The 13,871-nt window shown below is 31.9% G+C and overlaps 1 protein-coding gene across 1 annotated transcript; it reads left to right on the top strand.

The window, feature by feature from the left end:
* Positions 1–3,310: 3,310 nt before the first annotated feature.
* Positions 3,311–13,450, top strand: LOC127720268 (sodium-dependent glucose transporter 1A-like). Its single transcript, XM_052226768.1, has 4 exons — positions 3,311–3,395; positions 4,983–5,095; positions 8,740–9,031; positions 12,322–13,450. The coding sequence occupies exons 2-4, from the start codon at positions 5,003–5,005 to the stop codon at positions 13,362–13,364; spliced, it is 1,428 nt and encodes a 475-aa protein (XP_052082728.1). The 5' UTR covers positions 3,311–3,395; positions 4,983–5,002; the 3' UTR covers positions 13,365–13,450.
* Positions 13,451–13,871: the final 421 nt, after the last annotated feature.

Raw genomic sequence — 13,871 nt, 5'->3', positions numbered from 1 at the left:
AGGCTTTGTAAATTTAAGTGAAGAATTGACCAAGAAATTTGTTTTGCATGCACACGTATATAAATTGCGGTTTTTATCCAACGCAATCATAGGTTTGAACGTTGTTTTCAATTTAGACTTATTTATATTCTTTCGTTTTGGCTTGTATTATATTTGCCTTCGGGTTTATATGATCCGTTCATCCTATTTCGACTCTTCAAAATTCAAGAGGGTATCCTAAATTGAGGTAAATTATATGGCCTTCCAAATACCGTTTCGATCCTTAACATCACTGGAGAGACATTAATTGTCGAAATCCGGATATGGTGGACAAATTTTTGCACCTCATGTTCGCGGTATACCATCTTCCCCGCAAGTTTATTGTTTTCTGTTTTGTATTAAATCAAATATAAGATCCATGTTACATCTGGTGATCAATGTATTTGGCAATCGTCAATGGCAGTCAGCAGGGTTTAAGAACATCAGTTGTTCGACCTGTTAGTGAAATGCGTTTTGTTAAACTATACTTTTCACTTTTTTGGTCTTTTGGAAAATGTTGTTTGTGCTGTATTTAGACCCCTCTTCCAAGAAATTTGTTTTGCATGCACACGTATAAAATTGCGGTTTTTATCCAACGCAATCATAGGTTTGAACGTTGTTTTCAATTTAGACTTATTTTAACAATATATGTATATATACAAGTATTATCATTTGTGCAACAATACTGATAAAATATAATCATATTCAATTTGTTAGAAAAAGATGAGAGTTAATCGTATTGACAAATATTTCGGTATTTTGCATGCATCGATGTCAATGTTGTCTTTTTTTTAATCAATACAATCTGAAATTCTTAAGAGTGTTATTAGGTCATATTCACGATAAATCCACCAAATTAAAGTTACAAAAAAGAAAATTATTCCGGACTAAAGAAAGATACACCTTTTCCTACAAGGAATCATAAAATGTATGGACTTTATCGATATATTGTACTAAATATGCAAACCCACATATTGTATTTATTTGTCCTTTAAACCATCTTCTGTTGAGACTCAAATGTTGACTTGGGTATAGAAATATAATCACCTGCTTTTCTCCCGCCTGCCAGTAAAAACCCTACTGAAAAGGACGGAAGTAAAAGAGAGGCGAAAGATACCAAATTTACATTCAAACTCACAAGTCGAAAATAAAACCTATGCTACGTTTGGGGTGGATTTTTTCTTGCTATGCGGGATTGCATAAATACGCAGCCACGTCCAATGGAAATGGAGATTTTAAATCAAGTTCCTCGTGTTGTCAGACTGTCAAAGTCTCTTTTCATAAACGAATCTCTTCAACAAATCTCTGGGGGTCCGTAGGTGGCCTTTTGTGATGACATTTTTATGATCTATCCAAATAATTATATCTCTTTTTAATTTTCTGATGGCAATATGCATTTTCCGGTCGTCTATCTTTGCAGAACTTACCAATTGTATATACGGCTAATATGAGGCAGGTGTTACCTATGAAAGAGGACGAAGCCCGTAAAAATATGTTTTTACAAAATAAAACTATACATAAACATGTACTAAGGCCATCAATTTTGTTTTGTATTATACAAATTATGACAATTAGAAATATAAAAAAAAATCACTATAATTTAAAAAGAAAAACGATACGCAACTTTTGAGATACTCTTTATCTTTGTCTCCATGACAGAAAACTTGACAATCAATATATATATCTTTTCCAAATTGTAAAACAATTTATTCCCAGTATAATTTCTGTTGAAAAAGTAACTGAAATACGAAAACGTATCCGATGTTGATCTTGTTGTAAGGAATTTTGTTTATGACGTCATTTTCAAGGAAAACAAATTGAAGTTTTATTTTATTAAAAATACAATAATGTATACCATAAACGACAAACATACCGAATCAGCTTATTAATTTATTATTATTAGTCATCGGGTGACCTTTCCACAGATAACTCCTGTTGATATAAAATAAGGAGATAACTATCCCCCAAGTTCGATGTAAACCCAATTCGCAATTTGTTCGCTATAAAATCGTTGAATAAGCACTTAGTCTAGGTTCATTTTATAACGCACACAAAAAGACTGAATTCAAAATATTTGTCCTCATAATATTGCCATTTATGATTCTTTTTTTGGTAATCAAATGCGGGAAATCGTTTGACTTAAAACATGACAGCGTCCGTCAACAGAGAGGAAACAGGGTACTGTGCAAGCGCAACTGTTGGACGAAAGTTAACGATTTCGAGTTTATTAGTTTATTGACTTTTGTATTGATTTTTAGTTTTATTGATTTTCTTGCTGCAATTTGAGAATTTGTCCCCATAATATTTTTCTCGTCTTCAATATGCACTGAATATTTGAAATTGAGCGTTAAGCATACACCAATGAAACAATCAATCAAGCAAGCAAAATTCATATAAGTTTCATAACGAGTTAGAATTGGATATAGCTTGATATCAACTCAAGTTATCTAAATATAATATAATAATAAACAAGTCTTTTGCGAGTATTACCGTTGAAATTAAGCAAAGAGAAGAAAATCAGAGATGTGCGTTACAATTAGCGAAATAAGTCCGTTGTGAACTTTAGAAATCATCATTGACTTAACGATTAGTCAATGGAAATATCTCAAATTTCGTTACATATTGCAGGATAAACCAACCAAATAAATACAATTTTCGTTTTATTTATTCATATCACACTTCGTTTAATAGAGTAATATATGTTAATGCAGAGAATAGACTATATGCCACAATCATTATATAATGTATATCAATGGAAAAAAAAAACAAATAGAAAATATAAGATATTATGGACATTTTAAAAGAACTTTGTGTACGCTTTTTATGCTTTCATTTTGTTAACCTTTCTTACATATTATATTTTCTTTAATTTTAATTACGCTGTCTATGCGAAGTAGGATTTTTTTTCTTTTCTCTACAATTTTTATTCCTTTTGACATTTGAAGGGTCAAACTATGAGAAACGTTAATAGTTCATCGAATTAACAAGCACATTTTAATCTGTGGTTGTTGAAGTGGTAATAAAGTAGGTCTAAGTCACCAACATGTAATATTATAATAGGTAACAGTATATATTACATTTTATAGGTACATAGGAACAAAATAATCTCCCAGATGCAGAATCGTTAATTATGCTATGTAAAGTAATATCAATGTCAAACTATGAGAAACGTTAATAGTTCATCGAATTAACAAGCACATTTTAATCTGTGGTTGTTGAAGTGGTAATAAAGTAGGTCTAAGTCACCAACATGTAATATCATTATAGGTAACAGTATATATTACATTTTATAGGTACATAGGAATAAAATAATCTCCCAGATGTAGAATCGTTAATTATGTGATGTGAAGTAATATCAAAGAACATATAAACGTACGGTAAGTTCATGTAGATTATTTCTTTGTAGTTTAATGCAAAATAAAATGGTATAATTACAGACATACACATTTAAAATATGTGTTTGATTTTTTTATTCTAAACACAGACACGAATTCGACGTATAACCACCCGTACTGTTGTTAACGACTAAGACCTCTCGACATACTAGGCTATGCAAAACTAAAACAAACGGACGATACCTATCCTCGTCGGCTCAATACATGCACATGTATGTTTCTGTTAGATGTTTTTCTGTTTTTTTATCGATCTGATGAGTTAAGTCTTTTTCAACTGATTTTTATAGTTTGTTCTTATGTTGTACTGTTACACCACTGTCCCAGGTTATGGGAGAGGGTTTGTCGCCGACAGACTAGTTTAACCCCGCCAAATTCTGTATGTTCCTGTCCCATGTCAGGAATCCGTAATTCAGTGGTTGTCGTCTGTTGCTGTTTATCATATTTATTTTTCGTTCATTATTTTGTACATAAATCAGGCCGTTAGTTTTCTTATTTATATTGTTTTACATTTGTCATATCAGGGCCTTTTATAGCTGACAATGCGGTATGGGTTTTGCTCATTGTTGAAGGCCGAACGGCGGCCCTTAGTTGTAAACTATAATGTGATTTGGCCTCTGGTGGAGAGTTGCCTCATTTGCAATCATACCACATCTTCTTATGTATATGGTTTTCTCTAATTCTTCGTCAATTTATCCCTTTCTGCACCCATTGTAAAAAAAAAAATTTAACCAACGTGTGGTTCGTTTGATCTCAGTTCTTCATTATTTAAAATCCGATTATGACGTCGAATTTTCTTGCTTTCCTCTGAATTTCCTATTGTGACGGCATGAAAAAAGGCGACCATGCCTGATGACGTCACATAGAAAGAACACATCTTTTTGCAGATCATTCGAAAAGAAAGAATAAATTTGCCTTCGTATTGTTTAGAAATCATTAGAGAAACAGATTCCACCACCAAATCTCGTGTAATACGATATTTATCCACTCTCGACAGTTAAATTTTAAATATTTAAAACGCTCGGCGAGCCTCGCGTTTTAACTTTGAAAATTTAACTGTCTCGAGTGGATAAATATCGTATCACACTCGATGCAGTGGTAGAATCTATATGTAACACATGTACAGTATGTGATGTTTAGTAAATTGGAAATGGTATATAATATAATCAGTCACAACAGTCTTTTATCTTCGATATACACACGATAACACTACAAGTAATATGTATAAATAACCTCTTTTATATTTGTTAACGTCACACCATTGTTAACGTCAATCAAGGGATAGAGACATTGACACTGAAGAAGGCTATTTCTTCAGCCGAAATATTTCTCAATACGATTTCATGACATCCTCTTCGAATATTACCATCTTATATTAGTATCGTTGGTCAAATTTTTTTATATAAAATCGCCACAGAATCGCCTATTCTAGATGATCCGGTACATATTGAATTAGCTAGTTGGTCTTTATATATTTAACATTTCTCTCTCTCTATATATATATATATATATAGATATTCAGTGCATAATTTACATGTTATATCATAATTTGTATATACATGAATTTTTTAGTACCACCAGAAATTGATAAAATGTCAGAAGAAGAGAAGATTGGTCACACGACTTTGACCACTACTGAAAAAGTTGTCAAAACGATCTTCTTAGTTTTAACTTGGGTTATGATTGTAAGTATAATTATATACTAAGTATCACACAAATGTCTGCACCTGATTCTGCTTTATATATATTAAATGACTGAATAATAGCCAACGATAAATCTTACGGGGCGATAGATCATATAATTATGATACAGTACACTACAAAATAAAATATATAACAATTATAAAAGGGTACCACATCACCAAAAAATAACAATAAAATGAACAAATGTTAAATATTTCGGATAACAGATATCCTTCATCAGTATGAATATGATGTAAAATGAATCTATTCTGATTATAAAACTATAATAATCTTGAAATTTATACAATAAAACAGTTAAACCCGAACATCATAGAGACGCTTGTACAATTCTAATTTGTTTTGTAAAGCTATTGACAACAGAATCCGCATAGATATGCTTCAAATAAAAATAGTAATGTGCGATATGAACTGGTACAATTCTAAAATTTAAAAGGTGACGACAGTTTCGATGTTCCAACAACGATTAAGTGGAAATGCATTCCCAATAAACAGCACTGACCGATCTAAGCTGGAATAATATTTCAAATTTGACAACGGTAGAGTATTTATAACAGAGGCTGCGTATTTAAACATTCCAAAAAAAATAGCAGTTTGATTATGATTAGAAAAAAATAATAGTAAATTCTGACTAAGGTTAAATAATTGAACGTGACTGCGTACTTGTACATCCTTCCCAAATGAATAGAACCCTGTAATTTAAACTGGTATAATTAAAAAATTCATTTGGGAGGGATGTACAAGTTTTTTTTCTTTGGTGATGTTGTACCCTTTTAGACTTGTTATATATATATATACGAGTCTAAATTGAAAACAACGTTCAAACCTATGATTGCTTTGGATAAAAACCGCAATTTTTATACGCGTGCATGTAAAACAAATTTCTTGGTAGAGGGGTCTAAATACAGCACAAACAACATTTTCCAAAAGACCAAAAAAGTGAAAAGTATATTTTAACAAAACGCATTTGACTAACAGGTCGAACAACTGATGTTCTTAAACCCTGCTGACTGCCATTGACGATAACCAAATAAATTGATCACCAGATGTAACATATCAGCACAAACAACATATATATATATATATATATATGTCGTGTACAAGTTGAGATTTTGTACATGTTATAACATGTACAAAAATATTGTAAATGTTATAACTTTTACAATGCAAAAGTACAAGTTATAACATGTACAAAAGTACCTCGTACATGTTATAACATGTACAAAATATGTCTTAAAATGGTTTGAACTTGTACAAAATTTAAAAATTAATTTAAATAAAGCATAATATACATTTGAAATTGATAAATAATCAAGAACAACAATCAAAAGCTCAGAACGTTTTTGAGCACAGTGATCACAAAGTTTCAGAAATGTTTGTATTGCTTTACAGCTTATGTTGGCATAATGCGTTTTCAGGTCATTGCTTGTCTTGTGCAGTCTACCATGGCGTACAACACTGTGAAAAATTGAAAACAACACGTTTAATAATTACATGCGTCCGACACGCTTTTCTGGATTTACCTTCATCAGGAACGCTAAAAGCCAAACATTTGAAATCCGAGGGATATGTGAAGCTGTTTAATCATAGCATACATTTCCTTAATGGCAATAAAGTAGATAACTGGTTCATCTGAAAATTTTAAGAACAATGTATAAAATTTGGAATTATACCCCACCCCCTCTATTTTTGACATACAAAAAATAAAGCAAGGTCTCCCATGCATACTTTATAAAAGCCAGAGAGAGAAAATGATTTTCTTTGAACAAAGCTTAATTATAAATAACTTTGGAATTATTGAATTTGCTCTTCAACATGTTTGGCCTTAAGCATACCTGATGTTAATCTTTTGCATCAAATTATTATGTTTTGCATGAATGTCATTTTGATGCTTTAAATTTCTATCCTCTGCTTTGAAAAAATGATATTGTTTGCAGAGGTATTTTTATTCAACATATCAAGGATTTCATTGTAATCTATCCTGGCTACCCACTTGCATCTTAAGTCTCCACTAGTATAGAAGTATTTTACTATTGCCTCCTGCAATGCCATACACCATCATAGGCATTGTCAATGGCTAGTTTCCCCAAACATGTAAAGACACAGAATCAGCTCTCACAGAAGAAGTTCTTCTGTTGAGAGTCTGCAGAGAAACAATTGGAACCATATATCTCATATAACAACTAAATGGATAGTAAAATCTTTATTTTCTTATTACAATAGAATACTGAATAATGTTTGTTAACTACCTGTGTGTTTTTAAAAGGCATTAAGTAATTATAAAAGCTATTTATCTGGTCATTACCTGTATCAATAAACAGCTGCGCCATGAGCGCATGATACGCCCGTCGTCTTGTGTGTAAATTCTTATGCAATAAGCATAAATAGTTTCTGACATACGGCGTGACATGCGAAAACCCCCTTTTTTTTTACAAAAAACTCAATATCTCTAAAATAAAATTTTGAATCAAAACCAAAAAGTATACAGATCTTTAGATTAATATAACTAAGAAGTGTGTAAAATTTTAAGCAATAATCATAAATCGTTTTTGAGATACGGCGCGACATGTGAAAACCCCCCTTTTAAAAAAAAAATCAATATCTCAAAAATAAAATTTTCAATCAAAACCAAAAGGTATACAGATCTTTAGATTAATATAACTAAGAAGTGTGTAAAATTTTAAGCAATAATCATAAATCGTTTTTGAGATACGGCGCGACATGTGAAAACCCCTCCCCCTTTTTTACAAAATACTCAATAACTCAAAAATAAAATTTTGAATCATCACCAAAAAGTAAACAGATCTTAAGGTTAATATAACTAAGAAGTGTGTAAAGTTTTAAGCAATAATCATAAACTGTGTTTGAGATACGGCGCGACATGTGAAAAACCCCTTCCCCTTTTTTAACAAAATACTCAATATCTCTAAAATAAAATTTTGAATCATCACCAAAAAGTATACAGATCTTAAGATTAATATAACTAAGAAGTGTGTAAAGATTTAAGCAATAATCATAAATTGGTTTTGAGATACGGCGCGACATATGAAAAAAAAACACACACACACCTGTTTTAGTTACTAAGTCCCGTAACTCAAAAAGTTGTAATCTTATTTTCACCAAAAAGTATACAGATCATTTGACCATCATAAGAAACAACTATGTTAAGTTTCATGAAATTTGGATAAGTCATTCTCAAGTTACGGTGCGACATGTTTACGCCGGACAGACAGACGGACAGACAGACAGACGGACGGACAGACGGATGGACGCCGGACATTTGTATACCATAAAAAAGTACAAAACACACTAACATGAATGCAAATAAAAAAAGATGCAAATTTATTGAGGTTAATGACATGTGCTGTAATAATAGAAACATATATTTATTTTTTAATCGATATTTTGTACATGTTATAACATGCACGAGGTACTTTTGTAAATGTTAAAACTTGTTTTTTTGTACATGTTATAATGTGTACAAAATCGCAACTTGAACACGACAAATATAAAATATTATATTTTTTTATATTTTTTGTTTTGTTACCAGAACAATATGAGTGCAGATATTATATAACAGCTTGTATATAATGTTCATTGGGTTTTAAACGATATAAATATATTTCAGGGGCTGTTTACCGAAATAACTGGACCAACCCAAAAAGATCTCATCATAAAAACGAACTCGGACTATGAATTAGTATCTCGTGCAATTTCTGGTAGGAGTGCAGGGTATTTTATAGGAGCAGTTATAGGTGGACCTCTTGTTGACAAACTAGGACATTATTGTGATTTGATGATTGCTGTTTGTCTGGACGGGGCAGCAATAGCCACTGTAATAGTACCGTATTGTGGCAATGTATCTCTGTTATGGTTTTTACTTGCACTTGGAGGTACATTTGAAGGAGTAATAAACATAGGTAAAACAATAACAAGATATATATGTTACTTATTTAGAAGAGCTTCATATTAAACAGAAATGTTTACGCAATTAATATTTTCCAATGCTACTTAGCGCTCTCAAAATCGTTTAAGATTAGAAGGTTGTTTTTACTCTATGGTTCGAGAACATTCGGTTGAATAAAATGAACATGTCATTCGTTATATGTACCAACATTTCTAAATTTCTTGACGTATATATAGATCCAACCAGACCAATCAGTCTGATCAGTCCATATTTCCACAATAGGCTTACTGAATTTCTAAATTTCTTGATGTATATATAGATCCAACCAGACCAATCAGTCTGATCAGTCCATATTTCCATAATAGGCTTACTGACCGTTACACGGATATATAATTAGTGACCGCTTACTGATCAATTAAATAGTGACACCTAATGTTCAAGTACAGTATTATTACATTTGTAAATATGTTTCGTATGTAATAATTTATTCTTTTGTATCATTATATACGTACGAATCAACTAAGAATGAAGTGTATATGCCATAGTGTTTTGTTTTATTTACTGGTGCTTTAGAAATTGAAAGGTTGTGTGTGCCTATTTTGTTTGGGAATAAAGGATTAATTAAACCAATTTAAAAGGGAAACAACGAATGAGCTGTCAAATTGACAACAAACCGGGTTTTCTGTATTTTGTTGGCGCTTTCATTCTTAACTGAACGACCTGTCGCTTTTAAGGCCTATTATCAAATCTATATAGGATCATAACTCCTGAACAACAACAGGAAATATAATATCGACCTTGACCACTATTTTGTCAAGAGTCAAAGCATATTGAAATGTTAAGAGCATTGGTTGAACTGTAATTAATAAATTGCCCAGAAACAACATTAATTATATAAAAATGTGGTATGATTGCCAATGAGACAACTATCCCTAAAGTTCAAATGAATTGGATGTAAAGTGCCATTTTCCTATCTATAAAGAACCAAAATCATAAAGGGGCACTAGCTACGAAATATGAAAAAAAAATCTCGGTTGGTTCAATCATTAATAAAAGTGAAATGATGAAATAATAATTCGTTTTTAGCAGCCAATTTGGTACAGTTTTGTCAAAATAAGCAAAGAAATATCGCTGATGAATTATTCACATGCAAGTGAATAACACGACCTCATTAAATCCGTATTCATGTGACCTTCAATGTAACCCATTAGCTAGAGATTGGTTACGCATGCATAAGTCGTGTTCAGCCATTAAAAGGAAAAGAATGTCAACATTGAAAGTGAAACAAAGGTGAACCATTACGTTGACTGATTCGATCCACAAAAAATCATTCTCATACAAGTAAAAACGTTAATTAACTTATTTGTTTAACCTAAAACATGAAACAGACAGATCTATAAAAATCCATGTGCACGAGGTCGCAATCTATTTATATTTATGTTTATGTTTATATCGGTTTATGTGACCATCGGCAGTATACGGAGGTCATCTCGATAGTTAATTAGTTGGCGTCTATACTAAAATACACACGAAATTCTGATATATATATATTATCGAGTACATGCCTTTTTAACTGTTTATTTCAGACTCATTGTAATTAAATTAAAAGCAATAATTAAACGGTTTACAATAAAATAATTGCGCGGAAACTGTATGTGTGAGCATTAATTTGTTCCTGTGAAAAAAAAGTTCCTATGGAATGAATATCACAGGAAATTTATTCTGGGAGAACTTTTTTCACAGATTATTTCTATATAATTTGTCCCATCTGTATGAAAATAAGTTCCACAATTTACCTGGTGAAATAAGTTCTGGGTTTGTGAAATTTGTTTCTTACCAGGTAAATAATTTCCGGGTTTATGAGATTTGTTCCTTACCTGGTGAAATAAGTTCCAGGTTTATTAGATGTGTCCCTTACCTGGTGAAATAAGTTCCTTGTGTGTGAAATATGTTCCACTGGTTATACAAGTGATCTTACATACTGAGCATTTGTCATCAGTGAGTTTTAAGTTATCATTTAAGTACATTATAAAAACATGTATTATATTGATAATGTAATAAATAGAAGTGTAAACATCCAATATGAGTTTTGTGGAGTATAGCTAATGATTTATTAATAGTTTACTCAATAAAGAATACACAAATGACACTAATGACCCAGAAAGAGAAGAATAAGAAAATCATTTAGAAAGGAAATATAGTTAAAGATGAACATTTTTACTAAGCTGAAAAGGACAAAATGAGAGATCAAATAATTAAAAGACATGTAGTGACAAAAGACAAACTCAAGAGTATTTTGAAAATGTGCCATGACCTTAGTACGTATGACTAGAACACCCATGACAGTTAACAGTAAACAAGGAGGAATACCACATAAAACATAAACAAATACAAACTATGATACATTACCCATACCATCGCTTCTTTTTTATTCTTCATCCTAAAATTGCAGTCATGCCCTCAATTTTTTTCCTATGAAAAATGTGCCTTTGGAACTCATATCACAGGAACTTCTTTCAATTTTTTAAATTTTTAATATTGGAACAAAATTCATGGAGCTGTGATTTTTGTTCCAAAACTTATTTCACGTTTGGCGAAACAATTAGTTCTGGAACATATTTTACAGTGCTGGAACATATTTTACAGTGCTGGAACATATTTTCTTATAATATATATTCCGGGTATGAATTTTCTGTGATATAAATTTCGATTGAACATATTTCCTATGAAAAAAGTTCCGGCGGAAAACATGTCACGCTGGAACAATTTTTTTGTTACAAATGCAGCCGCTAGCTTCGAGTGGGAAATGCCCCGGGTTTATGCTCAAGGGGGGTCTAACTTAGAACTAAAACAAATGGTTTTGGTGCTCCACTAAGCACCAGCAAAGACTTGTCGAATCATATTCATATATATATGTCCATGTTAAGTAATATTTCTCTCTCCGGACTATTACCCTCTGAACTTGCACGATACTTTGCTGAATGACTGTTAATCTAGACGTTATCACCTGCTTAGTAGCCAGAACTTCGGTATCTGCATGAATGCACGGATATTGTTTTATTTACATTTGTTGTAAAAGATTCAAAATCATCTTAATTGAAGGTATTTATTTTTCTCAAGCTTTGATTCCTAGTCCTCTCACCTCTTATGGAATTTAAAGACCCCATATATAACGTATAAGGTCACTAACGCACTCTATAACTGATAATATTTAACTCTGGATGTTTCATACTATTCCAACATTCTTTTCTTTCCAAACACATAATATTTTTCATCTAATTATTAGACTATTTTGTTTTACAGCTGGACAGAAAATAATCCTTAATATTTGGCAAGAGAAAGCTACAGGACCAATGCACGTGCTACATTTTGGATTTGGAATGGGATCGTTTATTGTTCCACAAATATTGAATCCTTTCCTAGCTGTTTTGTCAACATCGTCAGATAATATTACAGATACAGCCAATATAACGTCAGTTTCTTTTGTATCATCAACCATAGCTTCTAATGCTACAGAAATGTATTTAAAAGAATCGCGCATTGAAACAGGGTATTTGATCATAGGAATTATAGTCGCATCCTTATCAGTTGTGTTTTACATTTATCAGTTTTTCTTTCGACAAATTGCTGGTGAAAGAAAAATACTGAATGGAAATGAGTCATTATTAAGACAGATAGTTAAAGTTGTTGATCCCGCGACGTGCTCAAAAGGCGATCGTTGGTTTGGAGTTCAAATTTTTGTTCTTTTATTTATGTATTTTTTCAATCAGGTTGGTGGTGATAGATTATATGGAAAGTTCATTCGAAGTTACGCAATTGATAAACACAAATTTTCCGGAGATAATGGATCACTATTAAACACCGAATTTTGGATTAGTTTTGCGGTGGGTAGGTTTTTGGGTTTGTTTACTGGTAGATATATTCCTATTAGAGTTCTTATATTAATTGAAGTGTTTGGTACCTTTGTTACAGTAGTTCTCCTAGAAATATTCGCAAGGGACAGTGATCTCGCTTTGTGGATATTAACTGCATCTATGGGATTTTTTGTTGCCCCTCTTTTTCCATCAGGTATAGCATGGGGAGATTTCCACGTTGAATTTACTGGATTTGCGATCACTTTCGTTCTCATGGGTGGTGCTCTGGGTGGAATGTCATATTTATGGGTCATTGGATATCTCTATGAATATTATGGTTATGATATGTTTTTGCATCAATTGGTTGCATATGCTATAATAATGACATTTCTTACAATAATAATGACTATAGTAGGCAAGCGACATGGAGGAAGATTTGAGAACAAAGTGTCCGAAGTAAACGAAAATGAACTTGCCGTTAAGGAGAACTAAAAATAACATTGTTGACAATGATGTCGTTCACCACAATGTTCACGAAATCAGTCCTCCGAATTAGTTGGTTATTATTTCCTATTAAACTCATTCTTTTTGGTATCTAGTTTAATCTTAAATACATGTACAGACAAAACGTTGCATAAAAAGTGAAATCACAAAAATACCGAACTCCGAGGAAAATTCAAAACGGAAAGTACCTAATCAAATGGCAAAATCAAAAGCTCAAACACATCAAACGAATGAATAACAACTGCCATATTCCTGAAGTAGAAAATGGTTGATTAAACCTGGTTTTATATCTAGCTAAACCTCTCACTTGTATGGCAGTTGCATAAAATTCCATTATATTGACAACAATGTGTGAAGAAAACAGACAGACATAAAAGGTAAAAATGTCAAAAATAGGGGTACAGCATGCAATATTGTGTTATAATCTTAATCATTATGAAAACAAACAAATATGTAACAAAGAAGCACAAAAAGGCATGTAGACAAAGCTCATAC

Source organism: Mytilus californianus, unplaced genomic scaffold (assembly GCF_021869535.1).
Source record: "Mytilus californianus isolate M0D057914Y unplaced genomic scaffold, xbMytCali1.0.p SCAF_11, whole genome shotgun sequence".
NCBI classification, from domain to species: domain Eukaryota; kingdom Metazoa; phylum Mollusca; class Bivalvia; order Mytilida; family Mytilidae; genus Mytilus; species Mytilus californianus.
This window is presented reverse-complemented; position numbering and strand designations above follow the sequence as displayed.

Bases quoted from the DNA above. Each gene is read 5' to 3' on its own strand.
- LOC127720268 (XM_052226768.1), top strand. From the start codon at position 5,003: ATGTCAGAAGAAGAGAAGATTGGTCACACGACTTTGACCACTACTGAA. The intron at 5,096-8,739 runs GTAAGTATAATT...AATATATTTCAG, and splicing joins TTTTAACTTGGGTTATGATT to GGGCTGTTTACCGAAATAAC. The intron at 9,032-12,321 runs GTAAAACAATAA...TTTGTTTTACAG, and splicing joins TGAAGGAGTAATAAACATAG to CTGGACAGAAAATAATCCTT.